General features: G+C 44.6%; 1 protein-coding gene across 1 annotated transcript; it reads right to left on the minus strand.

Moving 5' to 3' along the window:
- Positions 1-17,349: 17,349 nt before the first annotated feature.
- On the minus strand, positions 17,350-25,422 carry TMEM245 (transmembrane protein 245). Its single transcript, XM_010148616.1, has 5 exons — positions 25,340-25,422; positions 24,485-24,585; positions 22,037-22,211; positions 18,920-19,114; positions 17,350-17,637 (listed from the first exon to the last, which is right to left on the minus strand). The coding sequence occupies exons 1-5, from the start codon at positions 25,420-25,422 to the stop codon at positions 17,592-17,594; spliced, it is 600 nt and encodes a 199-aa protein (XP_010146918.1). The 3' UTR covers positions 17,350-17,591.
- Between the last annotated feature and the right edge of the window lie 271 nt (positions 25,423-25,693).

Raw genomic sequence — 25,693 nt, forward strand, 5'->3', positions numbered from 1 at the left:
TTTTTCAGGCAGAGGAGAGGGAAGCTGAGAGAAGCCCATTTGTGTGCCCGATGATTCACTGCACTTCACGGACGCCGAACCACGGCGTGCTAGCTTTATTTCCCTCGTGAGCAGGGTTCATCTTACGATTTCTCGCGCTGCACAAGCCTTTAACTGGAACAAACTGCAGACGGCGTTTACACAGCAGGTAACCAGCACGGAATCTCTGTGCATTGCGCAGTAACTACTATGGTCTTCACCAGCCAAAACTTCCCTTAGTTCATTGATTGCACCTTGGATTCCTCCCTCTCCTTAAAACCGAAAGCTTCTGACCCTCATTTTAGAAGGAAAAGAATTTTAAATTTCTGTTCTGACACAATGCTGGTAAGTTACTGCGAAAGAATCATTATTTGACAGCTAGATGGCAGGCAGCTTTGGACCCAACAGCTCATACTAATGGAAATCAAATCAGCTGAGGGGAGAGAAAAGACATTTGAGAGGTTTTCATCTCATAAAAGTTTTGAAAATTTACAGCAGAGTGGAAAAAAATTTAAAAAACACCCAGAAAAGATGTAAATTAGGGGAATTTCTACCATTTTTTTCCTTTCTTATCAGTTCCATTATATAATCTCTAGTGAAGGGATATTCAGAATTTACTCGTAAAATTTTCTCAAAGCTGAAATCTTTACAGAGAAGATCTCCACACAAGTTTCATTATCTAAATGCAACTCCAAGAACTTAAACTTAGGAACAAATCATTCTTCTTCCAATGCCTTGATCTACTTCTTCACTTCCAAAGCTGTTCTGAATGGAGAGTCAGGCTACCCAGTAAACAGGTTAGGACAAAATAACACAGATCCCGACTGCAAACCCACGGTTTCTTACACCAAAAGTGAAGTTCCAGAGGAAGGAGAGAACAAATTCTGGAGGGATTGTGGGATGATTACCCCTTGCAGAGAAACAGCAGGACTGAAGTACCTTTTGGCTGACATTTCATCAGGCAGCGTGTAACTCTGTTCGTTCCACAACAGCAAACTGCATTCTTACACTCTCAAAATCACAGCTCTTCATTACACTGATTCAGAGGGGTGATTACAAATAACCAGTTGCATGCCCCAGCCGCATTCACTGAAGTGGAAAAATTTGCAGATGTTTGATAAACACACAGATGTAATTATCACACCAGATTTTTCAGCTAAAGCTGAAGAAATTCTTTACTCACTGCAATGCAGACCCAAACACACAATAGCTATGAGATTCCTTGGACACTGCCCTCCAGCTCTTTGCTCATCCAACAACACAAATTACTTTATTATTTTGGCTAAACAAGACCTGATATTTAAAAAGGTTTTCTTATTTATTTCACCCCAAAGACGGCACAAAGTCGTCTGATCCCTGTTGTCCTTAGATCTCTTACAGTAGCATAACATGGGAAGAGGAAACCAAGACATAGTAACATAAAATTCAGTTGGGTTCCCCTTTCTCCTGCACCTCAGAACACCCCTTTGCTGAAAGACAGGCTGAAATCTGTCGTTTCTGAAACCATTACCGAGACCTCAAGATTGTCATAGACAAAGGATATACGTTAGCAGCTCCAAGTCAGCTCTCACAGAGCATACGACCGGGTTTCCAAATAACACAGCACTTAGACTTCATGAGGAACATTGCAAATAGCATTTAGAAAATGCTTTTAAAAAATCTATTACAATGTAAATCCACTGGTTTCTTAGCTTTCCCCTTTTATTCCTGTTGAAACAGAAATTATAAGGCAAAGTTACAGCACAAAACATTTATATTGCTGTGCTTCCTATGCATGCAAAATATATCTTCCCCCCTCTCTTCTCCAGCGGTGACACCTTGGGGCTCAGACATGCAACCAAGTTACCATGGGTCCTACGGCCACTAAAAATAGCCGATGGGCACGCTCTAATAGCAGGGAAAATGCAAGGTGAGGCAGCTCTGCTGAAACACCCTTTATTAAATCGACTGCCCTTGTATTTGCCCTGGGCTAAGAGCACACACGGAGAGACGCAGAGATGCCGTAACTCAGTCCCAAGCTTGGTCTCGAGTGTCACTACCCAACAACTCCATGCTAACTGGAGTCAGAGAGTGAGGAAAAAGGCGAGTATCTCCATCCCTGGCCTCCACCTAAAACCTGGCCATCAAACAGGCCGAGGTCTCCGTAGTCACGGCATTTCTCTATTGGTTCAGTTGACTGTTAGAGGCAAAGGCAGCAACCTGGAGCCTGCCTCTGGAGCAGAGGAGCACCACGCTGCCTGCCCACACAACAGCCTCTCCTACTGTTAAGCTGAAGCATGGGCTAGTACTCTGCTCAGCCTTAGCACAGCTAATGGTTGAAGAGCCTCTTCCTTCTGGATCTTCCTTCAAGGATACATACAAACACGCAGTCAACGCCGTCTTTTAGATTTCCTTGTTAAAAACCCAGCTAAATCACATTTGGACATGCAACTCGGCCGAAGACAGGCAGCACGAAAAGAGAGCACCAAAAGCTTAGAGCAACATCTGAAAACACAATGAAAACTGTAACGCAGCAAAGTACCCTTTCCGTGACAGGCTTAAGAACGAAACCGGCAGCGGTGTCCCGTTTTCTATGAAAAAATGTACGGCTCGGGGTAGAAACATTCAGCTGCCAAGGGAATATGTGTGTCTGTGTGAAAAGTTGTATAACAGTAGACTGAAGGGCTGCCCGCTCCATTATCTATGCAAAAGCCATACTTGGGATTTTAAAAATATTTCTAGTAGGAGAAGAAATAAAAAGATGACTCAACTGCACGCCAGCATTATCTTTTAAATGCTAAAGCTTTCAAGTGACCTTTACTTTCAGATGTTAATTATGCATCAGACAACCAGGTTCCTCCTAAGACAAAGCAAATCAATATTGATACTTTCCCCCAGAAATAACAGCCTTACTTTACATCAGCGTGAGTCCGCTGACACCCCTGCATAATAAATTCTGAAACAATCCACTGGAAGTAGCAGTTTCTCCGATACGCGTGGCTCACGAGTTAACCAGTGATTGCACCTGATGAGTACTGGTTACTCATCTGTTCCCAGGATGAAACTATTTGCTGCCACTGAAGATCATGAGATTATTTATGAAGTGTCAATGAGATAAACCTGTAATATATGCAAATACAAAACATCTCCCAAGGTATTCACCGTACACATCAGGGAGATAATATAGTTTATCATGCTGCAGCGAGCAATTAGTCAAACTCGCTTCAAATCAGGATCCTTTCCTTGGGAGTCACTATTTGTTCTAACGATGCACAGAGACCAGTTTTGCAAACCACACTTCTCCTAAACCAAAGGAACTGCATTTATTCTCTAAGGTCACTGCTGAGTCCCTAGTTTACAAAAGCTTTTGGATTAAAGAAGTAACCTAAATATACACTAGAGTTGGAAATTTTACCCACAACATCAGAAGAATATTGACTGGTCGGAGCGAATCCAGAGGAGGCCACGAAGATGCTCAGAGGGCTGGAGCACCTCTGCTATGGGGACAGGCTGAGAGAGTTGGGCTTGTTCAGCCTGGAGAAGAGAAGGCTCCGGGGAGACCTTATTGCCCCTTCCAGTACCTGAAGGGGCTACAAGGAAGCTGGGGGGGACTTTTTACAAGGGCCTGTAGTGACAGGACAAGGGGGAATGGGTTTAAATTGAAAGTGGGGAGGGTTAGATTGGATATCAGGAAGAAGTTCTTCCCGGAGAGGGTGGTGAGGCACTGGAACAGGTTGCCCAGAGAAGCTGTGGATGCCCCATCCCTGGAAGTGTTCAAGGCCAGGCTGGATGAGGCTTTGAGCAACCTGGTCTAGTGGAAGGTGTCCCTGCCCATGGCAGGGGGGTTGGAACTGGATGGTCTTTAAGGTCCCTTCCAACCCAAACCGTTCTGTGATTCTATGATTCTCTGAAATGCCTAGCTTGGTTAGCTACTACAATAGTATATTCAAATCCATATTTTAAAAAAAATTTGTATATTTGTAATTATATTTGTAAGCTAAGGGTAGGGTCAGTAGCAACACCACTATGAAAAAATAACTCCATTTACAAAGTACAAAGCCTGTTTGCTGCTTTGCTGATCCAGTATCTTTTTGCTTCCAAGATGATGTTTGGTTATTCTCCCATATCTTCTGAACTTGGGACAACCAAAAATGTTGTGCAGGTAATCCTCCACCCCTTACCGGAACACGACAACTCCCAGCAAACATTTCAGAGAAGTGGTGAGGAACATCCAAGTGATAATCAACATTAATATTGCTTCAATATTCTTCTTGGGGAAAAAAACAAATGTGACACCTGGTCAATGACAGATGAAAGCAACTCTAAATTTAGTTTTCAGGAAAACCACATTTTTAATTTGCCATTTCTGGTGGGAAATCTTTGCTTTTTCATTTTGTGCTGTTTCCCTATGATTTCACTTCCTGTTTTAATTAAAACTTCATTTTGAAACATCGAAATTCTTTGCAAGATGATCGTCCTCTCTGGAGAACTGCAGCTCCCAGAAAGAACACAGCCACCAGCACAGCTGCAAAGAGCAACATCAGAACCTGCTAAACATGACAGTCTTCACAAGTTAGTTACGAAAGCTGCCAAGTAGGTCTTTGTTAGGATTTTCGTTTCGTACTCTGTGGTCTCACCCCACTGTAGAGTGGTTTACTGTTCCATGAAAGCAGATCCACTGCTGAAAATGGGGTAAACTGCATGGCCAGTGCTCTGCCTTTTGGAGAAACAGCTATTATTTGAAGAGCTGCCTCTGCTTTCCATGAAGTTTTAACCTGTTTGGGAACCTACGAAGCAGATGTTCTGGAAATGGCAAGTTAAATGGACAACTCCTACAGAATTAAGAATCATACTAGCGGGGTTTTTTATTCCATTCTCCTCCAACGGAGACAGAACTACTCTGAGCACTGCCTGCTGGACATTGATGGCAAAGACGTGTGTTACATCCATTTTCACTGGTGCTTAAGCAACCCTGCTTTGGCACCACTGGGGCAACACTCTTTGGCTTAGGACTAAAAGCTTGGGACCTTCTCCTAAAAGCATGTTTCTGATGGAGAGCAGCAGGGAATAACTCTTTTCTTATAAAGCAGCCAAAATGAAGAAGGATGCATCTAGCCCCTTTTCAGCCAACTGTCAAGTATCTGAACACCTACCCGAGAGGGTTCAATGATCTTTTCTACCAAAAGAGACACAAACATTACTCTCTCCTCATCACTGCTTCCTCCATCTAGAGCTGGGAAAGCAGTTTTCATTCTCAGCTGAAGCTGTTGCACACTGAATATTTAAATAGCAATTAAATCAGAATGAGCAGCAGCCTCTAGCCTGGGTGGAAAAATAAGTTCACTTACTTTATATAAAGATGCTACCAGAGCAGCAGCAAGGAATTAGGATCCCCCTGCACACAGGCTGATCTCAGGAAGAGGAGTAAGCTGAATTTGCACCCTGGCTGAACATTTAAGCCACCTGGCTAACTTACAAGAGGAGAGGGGGGCGAAATCCCATATATATACTGGCCATGCTTTACAATACAATGGCAGTCACTTCTCTCTTGGGCCAACAGCCCAAATTCAGACAGGTAGAGCAGGTCTACTGAGAGCACGTACGCTTCACAGAGGCAGAGGAACAACACCCAGCTGAAACTCTATTTCAGGAAAGCTCAGGGGCACATCTCTCAGGGAGCTGCTCCGCTCTGCCCAGCCAGTGGGTTTCTTGGCTCATCCAAACAGATTTTGGGGAACACAGTAACAAAAACAGTAATCCCACAAACTTTAGCTGCCTTGAGGATTGAAATGGACTCAGTAGTTATGACACTAGGCATATATATCCCAATTCCCTTTCCAGATCTCACTGTTACCCTGTGCCTCCATTCTGTCTCTCTGTGTGACTGTGTACCAACATGCAAATAACAGCTTCCCTTGCTTGTCAACAACTTATCCGTGTTGGCACACAAAAGCAAAGGGCTACCTGGAAAGGGAAAAAAAAAGTCACCATCAATGGTCAGAAAAGCCCAAAACTTCAAGTATCTTGACAAAGCATGAGGAAACCCTGATGCAGTGACGCTGCCAGAACCATAAGCAGAGCCATGATCACTTTTTACTCTCTTGCCACACATCTCAGGGAGACTGCAAACACCGTCCAGGGACTTGGAGGTGGCTGAGCATAAGACAGGAGGCTTCACCCAGTTACACCTAAAGGGCTACTTCACCCCCTGTGACACGTCTCCCGACATCACTCAGTTTCATCTTTGCACAAATCCACATCATCTGCTGGAGAGGTGACATCTCAAAGTCTCTTTCAGGTAAAGCAGCCTTGGTTGTAGCAGGTATATACAGATTTAACAGACACATGATGTATCCAGGATACAGGCAGTGCACATAGGAAAACAAAATCTCTGATCCCTTCTTCCACTGTGTCATTCGCTTCCTCCACCTCCTCTTCCAGGTGACCCACCTGGAGTGCTGCATCCAGCTCTGGGGCCCCCAACATCAGAAGGATATCGACCAGCTGGAGCGAGTCCAGAGGAGGCCACAAAGATGCTCAGAGGGCTGGAGCACCTCTGCTATGGGGACAGGCTGAGAGAGTTGGGCTTGTTCAGCCTGGAGAAGAGAAGGCTCCGGGGAGACCTTATAGCACCTTCCAGTGCCTGAAGGGGCTACAAGGAAGCTGGGGGGGACTTTTGACAAGGGCCTGTAGTGACAGGACAAGGGGGAATGGGTTTAAATTGAAAGCGGGGAGGGTTAGATTAGATATCAGGAAGAAATTCTTCCTGGAGAGGGTGGTGAGGCACTGAACATGTTGCCCAGAGAAGCTGTGGATGCCCCATCCCTGGAAGTGTTCAAGGCCAGGCTGGATGAGGCTTTGAGCAACCTGGTCTAGTGCAAGGTGTCCCTGCCCATGGCAGGGGGGTTGGAACTAGATGGTCTTTAAGGTCCTTTCCAACCCAAACCATTCTATGTTTCTGTGTTCTTCAAAGCAAGCCTTGCAGGTGGTATTTTTCAAAATCTTTTAGTACATTGGTTTTACTCTGACGCCACTGAAGTACCCAATTAAACTCCTGCTGCTACTAGAGCAAGCACAGTTATATCAACATTGTTTATCCCACCACATCATTCTATCTGTTAATAATAAAAAATTATCAGCAGTCTCCCACTTCTCTGTAGGCTGAGATGAGCTGTTAGCAAGTTACCCAAACGTCCTCCTCTGGAAAGAAGTAAAAGAAAAAGAACTGTCGGTTAGTAGGAATATCTGTCTTTTTCCACGAAGGACTCCATGCATTGGCAAAAAATGTTCCACTACTTTTTTTATAAAATACTTGGATTATGAAGGCAAAATGATGATAGATTAAAGATAGTCATGAGCAAACAGTACATGAGAAGGGTCAGTCTCCTTACAAAAGTAGCACCAGTGCCTCAGTATCACTTAACCAGGACAAGGAGGCTGCAGCCAGCAACAGTTCACCCAGTTCCTCTTCTGAACTGGGTTTCCCAGAGAGAAAAAAACTAAAGCAAAAAAAAAAAACCCACAACCAAAACAAAACACCCTAGTTGGTGCCAGTGGGAATTTCCTACATTTTTATCAACTCATCAAAGCCACAATGTCATCTGTGCACCCTAGAGCACTATGGATTAGAGTGCTCCTTCGCTGATGAACAATTAATACTCGGAGGATAGGTGGACACCACATGCCTTTCCAAGAAATGTACTGACTCTGGGAGAAAATGAAGAGGCACCTAAGTGCATCAGAAAACCTGACAGGATTTTCCCGCACCACAAGCAACAAGCATTACGGTTAAGGGAGATCAAGGCAAGGCACCATTTTTTTAAAACCAAGACAAAACAAGCAGTATGTTTTTTCCACTCAACATCACAGATACTTATTTGGAAAACATGAAAGTCGACAAGCTAACATCAAAGTAAAGCCACACAAAGCTGAAAAATTTATCTGGCTTCAGCATGACTCATCAACCCACCTCCACCCCTAAATCCCCAGTAAAATGCCTTTCGGCAACCACCACATCTTTTTGTTAGGATAAAAAGATCCATTAAAGGACAAAGATGGGTAGAATGCAAGGAACTCTGAAATTTCAGGTGCTGACCTCGAGCTGCCAAGATGGCAGGCCTTGCTCATCTTTGCACACAGCCACAGGTGCTTTAAGTACCTGAGGAGGTTTAACTGAGTGGATCATTCCCTATTTTAAGCAGTCACAGAATTTTGAGGTGAAGGGATTGTTCTAGCCCCTACTTTTCATCCTACACAAGAGAGGCTATAGGATTTTTTCATTCAGAAACTCACTTGTCCTAGACAGTGTAAAGAATGATTTTAAATACTCAGGGATGATTAATAACTTGATCGGTGAGATCTTTTTCATTGGTTAATTAGTGTTAAAACATGCGCCGTAAGTCTAGTCCAAATTTGTTTTCAATCAACTTCCAGCCATCTGATACTGACACTTCTTCCTACTTGAAAGGAGGACCCTTTGCTTTTTAAATTGGCTTTTCCTTAGGGTTTGATCAATCCACCGTCAATAACCCCCTTCTTGGCTAAACTCCGAAGATGGAGTTTCTTTAATCTCTCATTAGTTGGAAATTTTTTCAGGCCTGAATCACCCTTTTCTCCTGTTTTCAGAATTTTTTCTATTATCCAACATCCTTTTCAATGCGTGAGCCTCAGAACTGGCCCGATTACTTTCTCAGTTCTCCTGTTAATATCATAGACACAGACCTGGTGTGATCTTTTTACACTTCCAAGGTTCCTACTAGTTTTAACCACCATCCAACACCACGAATTGTCATCCCATCAGATATCTAAGCTGAACCATAATCGCTTTAAGGAGGCATTGCCTTCTGAAATACAATCCTCGTAACAGATGTATAACTCTGACTGCATCACCTTGCCGTTGGCTCTGTTAACACACACATTGTTAAAATGAGACCAGTTTGACAAGCAACCAAGATTTCTCTGGAAGAATTTCTACCTGGCATGGAAAATGCTGTGAGTTATTACATTTAACCTCCAAATAATTACAACTTTTTCTTGCTATCATGATATACAGCAACAATATTGTGATAGACCAAGAAGAGTTTTTCACAGGCGCCTACTACGATGCTTTCTAGAATAAGTACTCTCATTTATGCTTTCTACATTCACTTGAATGGTGTACGGTCCACCTAGTACTCACGTGTGTTACCAAGTTTTTAATCTTGATGTAATTTTGACACGGTATTTGTCAGCTCTCACAGGAGTCTACCAGGGCAACAAAATTCTTCACGTCAATCTAAATTTCCTTAGGTAAAACCTGCCATGTGCATGCCTGCCCGGAAGCCAGGACTCCCCTTTATCCAAGGATCATTTCAATTTAGCCAAAGAACTATTTTTCCTATTTTATTTAATTCGGATGAACATTCAGCACACTCCTACTTTGAAAGATGGGACACAACTGTAGAAATAAGCTGCTCTGTCTAAGGAGTGTCTTTGCTCTATGGCCATGGACAGGGATTTTTCCCAGCTGGGAGAACTTAACCTCAGAATAATTTTTTTCAAATACTTATTCCTGAGAGAGAAAGAGAGCAGGGATATTTGAAAGTGCAGAGGCACCGTGAAATTTCCATTTAGCTACCTAGTAGCTACCAGCGCAAGGCAGCTCATTCTGACCAGCAAATTAAATATAACGGAAGTTTTGTCACCACAGGTCATTCATCTGCTCTCGGAAGAGAGCATTAGTGCTTTGAAGGCAAGCTTTCCAATGCCTGTAAACCAGCAGTGATGGCAAGCAGAGAGTTCAAATTAATTGCCATCTCCACAGTGTTATTAGGAACACACAGGCATAAGGTTGACACTTTCTCAGATAGATATGGCTGGGAAATCACATGGGACTTCATCAATTTGCAATAATTGCAATATTCCAAAGAGAGAGTTAGATTTATTCCACCCTGGAGAAAAAAAAACAAACAAAAAAAAAAACCCACAAAAAACCAAAAAACACCAACCAGAAAACCAACCAATCTTTCATTTAAATCTCTACAGGCAGCTTATGGTTTGTCAGGGTGTATCGAAAAATGGGAGCGGACTAACCACCGCTAGACCGATTGCAGTAGCGCAGCAGCGACCGTCTAGCTACAAGTACCTACTAAATGTGTTTCACACAGCAAAGAAATAACTTACTACACGTCGCTTACAGACCACCGAGAAAGACACAAGCAAATACTGGACATTCCCCGTGAGTCAGCGTCTGAATTTCCCCACCACCGCCTCAGTTCTTGAAATTCTCCAGCAAAACCAGCGCTTGATGAAAGCCAGCAGCCTGGCTCTTCACGGGATGGAATTTCTTTGTCCAGACCTGAAGCTTCATAAAACTGTCGTCTCTTACCATCATCGATCCACTCAAAATACGTGTGCTCGAACCGTATGCTTTGAGTGCACATGAACAAACACATCCATGGACGTACAAGGGACAGACAGAGGGGTTCAGCACCGCAGGCATTCGCCTTGGCTGTGCTCAACGGGAACAGCAAACTCACGTGTCACTGCTCATCCGGAAAAATTTGGAAAAATAGATTAGAAAGCAACGTAAAATAGATTTTTTACCAATTTATAACACATACACCAATAATTACATCCAGAACGGATGAAAAAAATGCAATATATGGTAAAGGCTGCTCTTCGGTTTGAGCTCCCACCAGTCCCAAAACCCAAGAGATTTATCTTGCAAGTAGCGAGCAGCTCCTTGCCACGTATTTCTTCTCGCATTTTCAACACTAACAGCTGCAACCACCTGAGGGAGGGGCTTTTGCCGCCCCTTCCCCAGCAACTGAGGTTAATGCTACCCAAGTTTCAACAAGCAGATCTGTGGAGGGAATGGAGAAGGTGTAAGGCCATCGGAGGCTTGCGTATCGTCAGCGCGCGTCCCCTAAAGCGACAGAGGCGGTGTAACGAGTGCTGCGGGCCTGAGTAGGCAAAGCTGACCCTGTCCTGAGGTTAAAAGACAGTTTGGTTTCTTTAATTAAGAAAAAGACTGTCAGTATGAGAGAGAAATTAATCTCCAGTGGAATGTAGTACAGTATAAATCACCGTACCAGAAAATCTCTGCTTAGATTAACAAGACAGTCGAATTCTCCAAAGAATAAATTTGCAGTTTGGAAGTGACGAGGACTTCTTATGATGAGACAATTATCTTTTAAATTGTATCTCTGGTCAAGCTCAAACTACATCGGTAACGTGTTTCTTTCAGCGCATTTTTTGCCAATGTATCTGCCAGAAAACTCCTTCCCGTTCTTTGCCCTCCCACCCTCAAAACATTAATGAACTACGTTGGCCGTGCACCTCCTCCGTTTCTGTAATGGAGCAGTTGAGACTGAGCCAACAGGCTGCTTCACCAGTGCTCCGTCACCGTAAGGCTTTGCCTGCTGGGGGTGCTGAACAGCACTGCTTACCTTCTCCTGATAAAACCGAGCACATTCAAACCACTAAAACACCCCAACGAGAGCCAAGGAGTTTGCACAGAAATGCACGTGCTTTGGGCTGCCCGATTACAGAATCACAGGATGGTTTGGGTTGGAAGGGATCCTAAAGACCATCCAGTTCCAACCCCCCTGCCATGGGCAGGGACACCTTCCACTGCATCAGGTTAGACGCATTTGTCTTGGTTCCAACTCAGAAGGAATTCCGAGCATCTGGGAAGACTTGCTCCAGTTTTCAAAAAAATCATCAGCGTGTTACTTGCATCAGTTTGTAAACCAGCCCCAACCCCCTGTATACACTGAATTATGCAAATTTTGATCCCTTCGGAGAACTAAAGAGCCATCAGCCAAAACTGACTGTGCTACACGAATTACCTCAAGGTGGTCAGTCTGGTCGCAGAAGGGCGAGAGAAAGAGCGGAACATCATGTCTCCCTTTAAAAGGTGTGAGCAGTCATGCAGGGAGGATTCCATCAATTCTGGCAGCCCAGAAAGCCAACCCTATCCTGGGCTGTATCCAGAGAAGTGTGGCCAGCAGGTCGAGGGAGGGGATTCTGCCCCTCTACTCTGCTCTGGTGAGACCCCACCTGGAGTGCTGCGTCCAGCTGTGGAACCCCCAGCATAAGGAGGATATAGACCGGTTGGAGTGAGTCCAGAGGAGGCCACGAAGATGCTCAGAGGGCTGAAGCCCCTCTGCTATGGGGACAGGCTGAGAGAGGTGGGCTTGTTCAGCCTGGAGAAGAGAAGGCTCCGGGGAGACCTTATTGCAGCCTTCCAGTACCTGAAGGGGCTACAAGGAAGCTGGGGGGGACTCTTTACAAGGGCCTGTAGTGACAGGACAAGGAGTAACGGGTTTAAATTGAAAGTGGGAAGGTTTAGATTAGATATCAGGAAGAAGTTCTTCACGGAGAGGGTGGTAAGGCACTGGAACAGGTTGCCCAGAGAAGCTGTGGATGCCCCATCCCTGGAAGTGTTCAAGGCCAGGCTGGCTGAGGCTTTGAGCAACCTGGTCTAGTGCAAGGTGTCCCTGCCCATGGCAGGGGGCTTGGAACTAGATGGTCTTTAAGGTCCCTTCCAACCCAAACCATTCTGTGGTTCCATGATTCTATGACTCCGAATCCGCTAGCATATTTGTTTTTTGTCTCCAGCAAACCTGTTATTTCATCACGTGAAGTGCTGCCTTTGGGGCTCATCCCAGAGATCCCACCGTTCAAATCAAACTCAGGTTTTCTTTATGTTAACGGTTTTTTATTTCAAAATATATTAACTGTTCTGTGCTTACAAAGGACTGCTGTGTGAATACAATATTAAGTTAAAAGCTTCTTAAACCTGCTACAAAACCACTTTATTAGGAAGAGGACCGGTGCACACCATCAACATCATGTAGTTTAAACACCTCTGCAGTCTACACGGGCCCTTCTCGATCTTAACTCTCACGTTTTGCCCTGCCACAGATGGACACAGGGGTTGTATCTTCAGCATGACACAGCCCAAACCGGGTACCGCTCCAAAACCGAAGACGGCGACATTAGCTCTCAACGCCGTCCCACTCTGCAGACGCATCACATGTAGGTTTTCAGACAACATCTGCGTCAACAGACAGTCGAGGTTATTGCTCCAAATCCCCCCAGGCTCTGGGCAGGAACGCACGCTTTGGCACGACCCGCGCTCTGCCACGCGAAAGATGTGCCGTTACGTTTGAGTAGGGTCTAGCCAGTCTTAGGAACCGGTGTCAAAACTTTCCTTGGATTTGGTTTGGTGGAATTTACCGAAGGAGGAAAAAAAAACCCAAAAAAACGAAAAAACCAACCCTTCCCTGGTCTTCCAACCAAAACACCAAACACCAGTTAACATATATATGGGTAAACACCTAACTGTCAGCATCACAAGTTGGCTTCCAACCAGCACTGAAGCACAGAACACTTGTTTTTGAAGGTAACAACCCAAACCAACTGTATACTTGCAAAACACACGGGTGATGACACTGGAAACTGAAAACACCGATCTACGCAGCCAGGAAGTTATAAGCAACACAAAAGTATTTTTTGCCGATACCCTTGGAAAACCCTTGCATTTTAAGCTACGACTGGCAAGAAAGGAGGCCAAAAAACTTGGATTTTCCTTTTCCAGCCTTACAGCCTGGATGTGAGCTGTTAAGATGAACGAAGTTCTGTTCCACACCTACATTTTTACCACTGTGATGCCTCTTGCATTTAATCTGCGCCGACAGCACGGAAAGTTACTTGGGCTTGAGGTCCTGACAGGATCGTCGTGTGCAACAGTCAAGCAGCAAAAAGTGAGGCTGGGAAAAGCGCTCAACATTTCTGCTTTCTCTTAGCAATGGATTGCGAGACGGAAGAAGGGCTTTTCCCAGCTTTACGTTAACTACAACAGTTCTAGCCACCCCACCAGATATTTGCTTGGCTCTTCCCGACATTTATCAAGTAAACATTAATTCTAGAAAGTGTTGCTTGTTTCCACTATATATGGGCACTATTTTCTTCTCATATATCTTAAAAAAAAAAAAGAAGATAGGACAAAATTTCAGGTAAAGCCTGAAGAGGACAGACACCGGCCATATTTACGCGCTGCTGCGTTATCAATACGCACACACCCACGGCAGCATCCCCAAACGCGCTCATCACTTCCCGCGCTAGTTTTGGTCTCGCAATGCCAAGTTCACTCTCCAGGCTGCAATTCTATTTATTTATTTAGTTAAATGTCCGATTTTATCGCTTCAAAGCGATTTTGGAGAATTTTACCATAAAACGCTGAGGTGTTTTACCAGTATAAACAGCATCAGGTTAAAGATCAAGCCCCTCTGACGCTCGTGAAGAGCGTTAAGCAATTCCAGTTCCCTCTAGGGGAGAAAGGGCTAACGCAGACTCAGCGCAAGAACGGCTACCAGCAGCCCTCGGGCCCTACGCTTATTTACAAGAAGCCTGGTTGGCTAGGAGAGGAGAATAAAAACCAGCAGAGTTGAATTTTACAATACCACGAGACCACGTTGTCTTGGTTTGCTACGAGCATTCCCTTCCGAGTTCCAAACTGGTTTTGTTCCAACTGAATCCTAAGCGCGCTACCTACAAGTGAATACCCGCTCCTGGAATGACGGCCTGCATTAATGCTACTGACCATCAACTTCTCGCCTATCAGCATTACGAAAAAGATGGTCTCTCCTCAGAAAACTGTAGTTTAATGCCACTGGAGAAAAGGGAGCGTGAGGAGTGTTCACCCCTATCCCCTGTTGTCGTCGTTCCCGCCCCCACCACCACCTTTTTTTAACCCCCCGAGCCACGTAAAGGCTGGTACTGGGGAGCTGCTGCGTGCTCTGCAGACGAGGCAGTACAGCCTGACACGTTACCGTGACCAGGAGGCCAACTGAGCGGTTTGATTATCTAAACTAAACTGATCTTACAGAGGGTGAGTCTTTTCAGAAAAGAAAAGAGATTGTTCAGCATGCGAGGAGAAGTTCTTCTATTTCTACCGGTAATCAGACACCAGAGACAAACCCTAACAAATCAAGGACTGCTCTTTCGCAAGGTGGTGTTGTGTTTGGGTTGGTTTGCTCGGGTTTTGTTGTTTTTTTTTTTTTTTTTTTTTTTTTTAAGCATGGCAAAATTCAGTGAGTATTTCATAGAAGAAGGTATTATTGGGGGTTTAGTTTCTTTCTTTCCTTTCTGCAGCAGTCTGTTAACGTACCACCACTGCACCAAACACCTGGTTTCTCAGCCCGAGCTCCTGAAGCTACATGTACGGAGAAAGACTGCACTTCCGGTGGTTCTTCCCGGTAAATCTCAGCAGAGTTTGAAACAGGAAGCATCAGTATGAACCCCCATTTCAAAGCAGGGCAGGGTTTAACTACACCCAGAGAGGAATTCTCTAGGCAAAATCATCTCTCTTCACTTTAAGATTTCTTCTCCTTCTTTAATGGCTGCCTACACGAAGCCAGAACGAGAACACAACGTTTCGCTGCAAAACTCCAAACTTAAAAAGCAACACAATAAAGAACTTCCCCAAGTCTGACGGTGGCCTCGCTCAAGCTGGTGAGAATGCTGTGGGAATTCTGAGGGACAGCCTCAGGTTCTTTGGCACCCTCCACCCAAGCCAGCAACAATCATAAAACTGTTAACTTTATTAAAGATTTCCCGTGACCTACAAATCCAAGGAAGTTAAAACACAGGGCAGTTGCCTCCTTCGTATTCACTAGTGGGAGTCGATGCGCAGGTCTTTCAAAATTCGAAACATCAAACAGTGTGTTTCTGTATTTCGGAGAACTTGAGTCAAACCCCTGATTTTAGGCCCGAGCCTGTCCTCCAAACACCTGCCGGCAGGTTTGCAGGTGCAAAGCCAGCCTGCCTGAGACCCCCCACCTAAGCATAACGTTTCATCAGTACAGCTGCAGCAGCCGACTTCAAGCACCCGAGGCGTGCGTTGTTCGTGTCTCCACAGGCACCCCGTTCACTGCAAACCTCACCAGGGCTTTCCCGCTCAGAAAGGATCAGAACACTCTCCACGGCCACGTAGGTTTAGGAAGAATGTCAAAATACACGCAGTATCATGAAAATAGGAGCCTTCCAAATCTATCAGCACTTCTGCAACTCAAGTAAAACAAACGTTACCGAGAGCTATTTGTACACACGTATCCTTAGCCCGAGGTAAATGGATTTTTGCTCCAACGGTTGCTTTACTGCCAACAGTGAACGCAAGGCTTGCCTCTACCTTGTATAGCTCATTATCGATCAATCTCTGAAATTAATTCAAGAGAAGCTACTAGAAACTGAAAGGTGGTTCTTTGGTTAAGCGTGTGCATCCGCTACTTCGTAGCTCGGGCCTCACACTGCGTTTGTGGAGAAGCCGTTCGAGTACGGAATTTCTACCCAAGCCCCCTCTTCCTGTTTATAAAAAGTATCCATTTACAAAGATCCACAGTGGCCAAGTATTTCAACAATCAACACAAAAGGCCTTAACTGCCACCAAAACTGCCATTTAAACCAAATTATGTACAGATGAAAAGCACTGGAGCAGCCTGACGCTGTGACCTAGGCAACACACCGTTCAGGAGTTGAAGAACTCTGTTTATCGTTTAGCTGGATCTTAGCACACCAGACGTACCCTGTATCTTACCAACATACCTGGCCAGAGGCCTACAGAGGGAAAAACCAAACTAAACTAAGACAAGATCCACGCCCTCTCCCCGTCCTCTTTGGAAATAAATCTGTTTGAGAAGTTAACCAAGCTCAGCAACAGCATCTGAAAAGCAACGTTAAACAATCCCCATTCAACTTCTTCCTGCTCCTGGAAGCAGGCGTGCCAATTGCCTCTGCCTGAAAGAGACGTGAGGCCTGGGATTAAATGCAGCTGACACGACGACCCCACTGGGATGGTCGGTAAACGGCAGAATGCCACCGCCTTTCACTGCAAATGAGGGCAAGACTTAAACTCCCCAAACAAGTCCTCCTGTTCCAGCGTGAGGAAAACCCACATTTAACGATGTGCACGTGTACCGACTGCAGGAAGGTATCGGAAATACCAGTCTCCAACAACGATCCATTTCAGTGTGTACAAGAGGGTAATACGTAGGTGGTGTTCCAAGTTAGAGGTGATGGTCGAAGCCTCTGAAGAAGTACGCGGAGGAACAGTAAATAATTATATTCTACTTCTATATAACGATGAGTGGTTTACACCCTTTTTGCCACCAGATTAAACTGAGAATAAATATTTTGGCATTAGCTTTCTTTAAAGCTACAACAATTCAGTAACACCAATAACCCAATAAATAAAATCCCAGTTATTCCTGTTAGCAGACAAAATAATGGCTCCAGTGGATATACCTGTCCTCTGAACCATTCTTTTTATGAAGACAAAAGGTCTTGGAGGTCTTCAAGAGGGCAGCTGACCTGTATGCTAGTGTGCAAAGCCATGGGAAGCAGACATTCCCCCTCGAAGAAGCAAGGTGCGCAGTAACGTAAGGCCAGCAGAGGTTCGAGAAGTGGTTTCTCCTAAACCCCAAGCTAAGCTTCCCCGTGAGCTGCCCCCAGGCACAGCTGGAAAAGGACAGAAGGCCATGGCCGTTGTGAAGTCAAGACAGACGACAGCGAATTCTTCCATGTCGAACGGGTGCAGCGCAGCGCCTTCGTCACTCTGCAGCCACGTTCACCTCCTCAGCGCTCTCTCTGGCTGACCTGGGGGTGGAGGAGAAAAACAAAAGGTAATGCTCCAATCCCCTGAGTGATTACAAATACCTATTTTCCTAGAAATGAAACAGGAAACGCACACACATGTAGATTTCTGTGTGTGCCACGGGAGGCTCTACAGGAAGTCCTGGGACATAACTTCTGCGGGGCAGAGACTACAGACAGGCCCCATGACAGTTTTTTCCCCTGCATACTCATGGGAAAGTGACATTACTCATGTAAATGAAGCAAAGGATTACTACTGATAAGCACAGAATTCTCGTTAAGATACATGGATAATGAGCCAGCCTATGTAATTGAACAAGACAGCAGAGACATTAAAATGGCCACCGTCATTAATAACGTCACAATATGGTTTCCAACTCTAACTAAGTATTCAATTAGAAGTTTATTCATTCCATTCCTTAACCGTACAGTTTAAAGATACATTTCTACATTCCAACTTTGGTAACTTTGATAAAGAGATTAACCAAGACCATACCTTTAATGGAATAATGGCATATATATAATGTCATCTCATTTTTAAAATTCAAGTATGTTTGTTTATATTTTGCAGTATTGTACAGTAACATATAAAAAAATGCAGCATTTGCAAGCAGGCCTCATTAAGAACAATGAACACTGACTATTAGATGTCCATGAATAATAGTTTTACACAACAAAACCTACGTTCAGTCCTCTCCTAGCACAAGGGCAACATATAAATTATAGGATACAAAGGTATTGTCAGTGTATTTTGTAAAACAGCCTTCTGTAGGAAGCTGAGAGACGTTAAACAGTCATTTCAAGTTTACAAGTCCCGGTGAGTATTTTACTTTGTCATATTTTTTATGATAAAAAATAATATAGGATTATAAAAAATGATAAAAAATAATACTGAAAGTGGGGAGGTTTAGATTAGATACCAGGAAGAAGCTCTTCCCGGAGGGGGTGGTGAGGCACTGGAACAGGTTGCCCAAAGAAGCTGTGGATGCCCCATCCCTGGAAGGGTTCAAGGCCAGGCTGGATGAGGCTTTGAGCAACCTGGTCTAGTGGAAGGTGTCCCTGCCCATGGCAGGGGGGGTGGAACTAGATGGTCTTTAAGGTCCCTTCCAACCGAAACCGTTCTGTGATTCTATGATAAGACAGAACATAGGATTGCCAAATCCTCTCCAAATACTCCGGTATGCACATAGGTGTGTATGCACACTCATACTTAAGGTGCATGCACACATTCCCTAAAAACCCAGGCGAAAACACCGTGCATACACATAAGACGTGTGGAACTTACCGGTAAATCTGTAACGGCCACGCTGCTTGTGATGGAGTGGGTACTGAAGTTGTTGGACTCACCAACATGGCACTGTATATGTTGGAAGCAACCACAAGTATACAAAGCAGAATTGGTCCTATGATGGCTCCTTCCAGTCCCAGGTAGTAGGCTCCACCAGCTACCGCAAGACCTGTCAGGTAGGGATGACCCCCTCTGGAATTATGGCACAAGCAGAACGAAATTAAATGAAGAACAACAAAGGGCAATACCATCAATTGTGAAATGCTAGTTAATCCTAAAGCTTTACGATGCTTAGAAAAATGACATGGGAAGCTGTAGATACCCACACTGGCATTCACCCTGCTGCTTGAGTGACTGGACAAATATTCCAAGCTGCGTTCTGCCTTGCACTTGCACAACAGGTCAAACGATGTTTTCTAGCACGTAACACCGCTTGCAGAACACCCACCACGGAGCCGCTACTTTACAGGCATCCGCGGAGGAGCGTCTGACAGAGTCGGTGGCAAAAACACTTCCGCTTTTACAACGGAAAGATGACTGATTACAGGGAACGTTCATACTTCACGGCCAACAACTGCTGTTAAATTTGAAGACACCTGGCAAGAAGTACCGCGAGCACCCCTGAGCAAAGCCACTCGTTGACGCAACGACCCCAACCTGCGCTGCACCCTTCGAAGAACAACGAGCGTGTATGCTTTAAACTGACAGTCACGTCTCCTCCTTCTGTCCCAAAATCATCTCTCAGATTCAAGTGTCCGTTACCATTAGCTTTTAATGTTTCCAGATGAAAACCAGAATCAGATTTTTACGGACACACTAATACTTACCGGAACGCTGGGGCCAAAGGACTTTTCGACAAGTGCTGCTATGGCAGCGAGTAAGCCACTGCAGTTTTCTTCCCCGTGTTTCAGTTCAGATGCACAACACAAGCCCTATCAACAGCTTTCACACAAAACCTGCTCGGCATCCTTAAGCTTTATAGCTAACAGAGTGATGGTGACATGGAATTATGCAAGAAAAGCTACAGTTGAAGTTTAGCACCCTATTTTCAGGAAGTCGCTCTAAATTCTGGGTGTAACGGAGTGAAAATACCAGCTAGTCTGTTTAGAGCTCCGGCAGTTTCTGCTGGGTTTCTACCGTGGTCCTGACTTCTACCCAGCTCCCACGGTGGCAGTCTGCCTGGCAGACAACGAAACGTCACACATTACCCCACGCACACCTCAATCGTGTCTCACCTAGATCAAATTTAACCTACTGGTAGGGCCACATTATTTTTTGAGGGGACAGACTTGACCTTAAAATCGTATGTTTCTCCAACAGCAGACACATGATTAATTTCTAAATCTTTAAATATTTAAAATGCTTTTTTTCCCCAGCATATGCATCAGCCTAAACATTCTCCTGGCTACCTTCCTAAATTAAACAACAGATCACCTGGTGAAACAGGACTACAGTATAAATCTAATGCATTTGGAAAACCCTGCGTAACCTCATTATAGCCATTTCAAATAGATTAAATCTAATCTGCCCAGGCAGCACGATGCTTACTCTTCTGTTTAATTGGAAAAATACAATTTTGCTCCACCACGAGAAAATCTGTTCCCGCCACATATATTTTCTGGACAGTAAACAGACCTTGCATCCCCTACAGTCAAAAAACGCATTCTAATCAGTAGAAGAATTATTGGCTGGTTAAATAGCTACTAGCCTTAAATTTATGCACAATTTATTGTTGGAAAAAAAAAATCTGTAATTTGATTATACTTCACCTGTTAGCTTTAATTCATGCGAAATAACTAATGCCACAGCCTATGAAAATTGCTATAAACACTGTGCATAGTGCCATTAGGTTCTCTCCGCTCGGCATGATTATATTTGGTGAATGAAAATATTTACCTCTAACTTAACAAGGAACTGAAACACTTCATGTCCTTATTCTATGCTACCTCCACTATAATAAAAACCAGCACAAATAAGGGAGTAGTAGTGCCTGCAGGTAACTAAGCCTGGTCCACAAAGTTCTCAGTTCAAAGGGTTTACTAGGAGTGCTTCTGCCGACCAGGGCTGAAGCCGTGACCAGAGGAGCACAACTCGGTACCCGTCATGTACACGGCTGTGAACACGTCTGGCACACATGAAACTTGGCAGTCCCTGTCTCCGCTGAACGGCACTGCCTCGTCCTCTAATCCGAACAGCACAACGGGATTCGCTACGTACTTGGGCAGCGGCAAATGCCAGCGGACATTTCAGCTGCACTCCAGGTCCAACTGCAGGTGCTGACTTCACCTCCACAGCCTGGAGTTTGTTTCTCTGTGTACAAACTCAAAGCCGAAACCAGGAAACACTGCAGGACAACAGGAGGCAGCCAAGCACGCAGCAAGATCTTTTCAATAAATCCATGCCTACCTCCCACCACAGGAAAAGAGCACCGGCTACTGTCTCCAGAGCAGCCTATCTCCAGTTTCCCAACCTCATCTGTCTCAGACAGTTAACCACCAACCCATAATTGACGGGTTTTTACGCAGGGGCACGGTGAGGCATCAACCCATAATCGACGTGTTTTCACACTGGGGCACGGTGACATAACGCAAAGGCCGGCTTCAAAAAAAGTCCTCACAATTCTCACAACCCAGGCTGAAAAATCAAAGCATTTCTTTCAGGCTCCTAACCAGCTCAGGGGATTGTTGTTTGTTCTGCAGCATCATCTGGCATTAGGAGATGCAAAGGAAAAGGCTACACGTCTTTAGCCAACGATTAGATAAACAGCAAAGGTATTCCTAGCAGCACTTTACCAATGGAAGCAGTTGGTTTTGCTGACTTTGAGAACGAGTTCGAGACCTCTGAAGCGACAAAGTTCACAGAAGGGAAACCTGCGAAAGTGAAGGCACTTAGGCCAGTAGGACTTCCCGCTGGCCAGTAGGACTTCCCGCTGTGAGGTGGTACCGCTACACCTGACCCTAGGCTTGATGATCTTTAAGGTCCCTTCCAACCCAAACCATTCTAGGATTCTAGGATATGTTCCGCACGCTTTGGAAAAGCAAGTGTAATTAAAGGCACTGACAATCGTTAAGCAGTTGTATAACACTGACTTCAAAGAGTCTTCGACGTACTCACCCTGATATATCCGAGTAGATGGCTGTATCTACAAAGTAGGTTGGCAAGAGGTGAAAAACCAAGAGCAGAATGGCTTTGCATCCCTGTCCTTGCACAAGCCACAGATCCAGGACTGCAGGGATGGCTGCCCAGTATGTCCCCAAAAACGGCACCGCTCCAAGGACTGCTGCTAATGCTGGAGAACGCAGGGGCAGGGATGAGAAAGAGACCAGAGAGCATATTTCACAAACATGTTTACAGTCAAATTCTGACACTTTAGTCACACCCGCAGTCCCACTTCCCTCACCTGTTGTAAATAGGACATTGCAGAAATGCCACGTAAGGTTCTTGGTGTTTTATAGCTCTAGTTTAGGAAAACAGTTAAATTACACTATTTCCCCTACAGAAAAGCTTTACCAACTGTCAGCCCTAAGGAGCTACTTCCAATTCAGAAAAATTTGAAGTTATACATATCACACACCTCTCAAACTTATTTACGTAACTACAGGTTAGCAACTGCGTGTCAGAAAGTATACAGGCAGACTGTATTCTACTGCATCTCCTGCTGTCAGCCATGATACTGTAGGTAGGACAGTGAGAAACCAGGCAAACATAGTGGGTTGCACGACTTGGGCACTTCTGTCTGCGCACAGGCCTGCACCCTTCTGATTACACAAATACCCGATGCAATCTAACGGGATGCAGTACTGCTGTCCTTCTAATTTAATGCAACAGGAATAAATGTAGTACAAAAAATAATTAAGGGAGGGTCTTTTTTCCTCTTTTTTGGTCTCATTAACTGGAAAGCAAAAACATTTTAAGATTTTGCACACAGCTGAAAGAAAAAGAATTATTATCTTCTAAGCAGGTCTGATGAGAACCAATGCCTTCAAGGCACCTGCACTTTGTAATACAGCCATTTCCTACTATACTGGGGTTTCTTCCTTTACAGCCTCCCCTTGAGCTCCCTCGTACGTGAAGGTACTGCATTTTTAAATTAATAATAATATTATTTTTAGTGGAAAAGAGGCAAAAGAGGAACAGGGGAGAAGATTTTCCTTCCGTGAAAACTGCTCATCCTTTTCCAAAACTCAGATGAAAGAACAACAGAAAACCAGAAGCTGGTAATACAGTTAGGCAACAGCACTAAGAGTAAGAAGCGCCCCTCTGTCGTGCATTTTCACGATACCACATCTTCTTGTATTTAGACATCTTGAAAAATCAGTACCTGTCAACTATGGAAGAAACAAAAGCCAAGGCAGGCAGAATGAAGTATAAACTTGGAATGACATAAGATGGATATGGCCCAGTTGGAATGAGTCCAGAGGAGGCCACAAAGATGCTCAGAGGGCTGGAGCACCTCGGCTATGGGGACAGGCTGAGAGAGTTGGGCTTGTTCAGCCTGGAGAAGAGAAGGCTCCGGGGAGACCTTATTGCAGCCTTCCAGTACCTGAAGGGGCTACAAGGAAGCTGGGGGGGACTTTTTACAAGGGCCTGTAGTGACAGGACAAGGGGTAACGGGTTTAAATTGAAAGCGGGGAGGTTTAGATTGGATATCAGGAAGAAGTTCTTCCCAGAGAGGGTGGTGAGGCACTGGCGAAGCTGTGGATGCCCCATCCCTGGAAGTGTTCAAGGCCAGGCTGGATGAGGCTTTGAGCAACCTGGTCTAGTGCAAGGTGTCCCTGCCCATGGCAGGGGGCTTGGAACTAGATGGTCTTTAAGGCCCCTTCCAACCCAAACCATTCTGTGATGTGGACTGAATAGAAGGGGAGAAGACTTACATCCAGCAAAAGAAATAGTGTGAAGTAAAATGCTGCAGGGGATGTGTTGTGAAAACAGAAAAAGGCAAGGCTCAGAGGTAAGACAGCAATCAGGGAGTCCTCTCCACCCTACCCATGGCCATCCCGAAACACCCGTGGAATAAGCTTTCAGCAGTGCTACATACATTCTCAGTTGGAACTAAAGATTTTGAAAACAAGAGCTATGAAAAGCTGTACAATATTCACAGAATAATTGGATCTACGGTAGCTTAATTTAAACTTGGAAGAATCAATCAGTGCTAAGTAGTTCTTTGGAATCACAAAAGTATTAAACATAGCATTTTCATAATGGGGTTTGGACAATAAACAGGAAATAAGACTGAGGTCACATATTGAATAGGATATAAAGAAAAAAGTTCTGAATGGCTAGCTACTTAAGTTCATACCATACACTGAGTTCATCAATAGACTCAGGTGTTATGATAAAAAAGTAGCCGGTCCTGTAATTAGAAACTCTCTTCAGACATTTGCACAGATCAACCATTTAAGGTTACCTATGCAACTCTGATAGTCACCAGCTTCTGATCTAATGATGTCCTCTAAAAATAACTTCAAGACTAATCTTATCAGCAACAATCCTACTGATCTCATACAATTAACAGTTATGTAATATTATCTATAAATAGATTATAATTGTTCAAATTCTTACCAGATGGTATGAAGACTATGGTAATTCCAAATATAGTGTGAGTCAGCCAAGTGTAGAGTCCATAGAACCCAGCCATTTTGAGGGAAGCATCAAATACACCTCTAAAACAACCAAAGAAACTTGTTAAAATTTACTGGCAATAGGATTCTGGGAACTACAAAGTTATACACAAGCCGCTTTGAGAAATTTCAAAGCCATTAGTGCCACAAATAACACGTAACACTGAAGCCTTTATGCATTTGTTCCCTATGAAAAGAATAAGCATCCAGCCACATCAGTCACTTACGGCTTTTTGACACAAGAACCCCAGACGTGTCTCTACTGTACAATGGGTTCCAGGGATAAACTCCTTGAAGGAAAATTGCTCAAGCAACAGACCGCATCCCCTAACAAAAATAACCTTTTATCTACGAGAAGCAATACCATTCTACGTACAAACTACATCTTCTTTGCCCTTTTCCACTTTCATCTGTTCATTCATTTTCTTTATCTGCTTACATTCCCATACCGGCTCATTCTCACCGGATTAAAACCACAGCTCCGTGAAGTGAAATAGGCATCTTAAACTCTTACTTTCCTACAGACTTACACGGCTTTCCAGAAGAAAACAGAGCACCTCATATTCATTACTGGATTTTAGCCTCAGCATCTTTACGTTCCTAGCTCTTCGGTTGCTGACTAGGTTGCATCGCGACAAACCAAACAGGAAGCCTGGTAATCCAATTCAATCCGGCCGAATCTACGCCCAACACGCTTGGCCACAAAACAAAGTTCTCCCAAGCGTGACCAGAGCTTCGTGAGACAGCAAACGGGCAGCTAAGTGCTGTCTCAGCTTTACAGCACGAGCGCACCTACCCACGCCGACTGCCCTGTGACTCAACTGAAAACCTGCGCCGGAGGGCTGCAATCACAACAATTATACCCCAAAACGGATACATCGCACCGCTGTATCAGGCCAGTTCTTCACCCTTATTTGAGAAGGGCGTGATACCACTATTTTGCCTTGGATCTAAGTAACCAAACTATGCCCGCATCCCTCTCCTCGAAGAGCCCTAACAGTGCCACCACTGCGGAAGCGGTGGCGCACACCCCCTCCAGGCGAAGGCAAAGGCAAAGCTCGCCGACGTTAACGTCCCGTTTCGTGCGTTGCAGACACGCTGCCTGTGTCCTCGCGGTTTTGGGTACTCCGGGAGGGGTGCAGAGAGGACA

Source organism: Eurypyga helias, unplaced genomic scaffold (assembly GCF_000690775.1).
Source record: "Eurypyga helias isolate BGI_N326 unplaced genomic scaffold, ASM69077v1 scaffold16113, whole genome shotgun sequence".
Lineage (NCBI taxonomy): Eukaryota > Metazoa > Chordata > Aves > Eurypygiformes > Eurypygidae > Eurypyga > Eurypyga helias.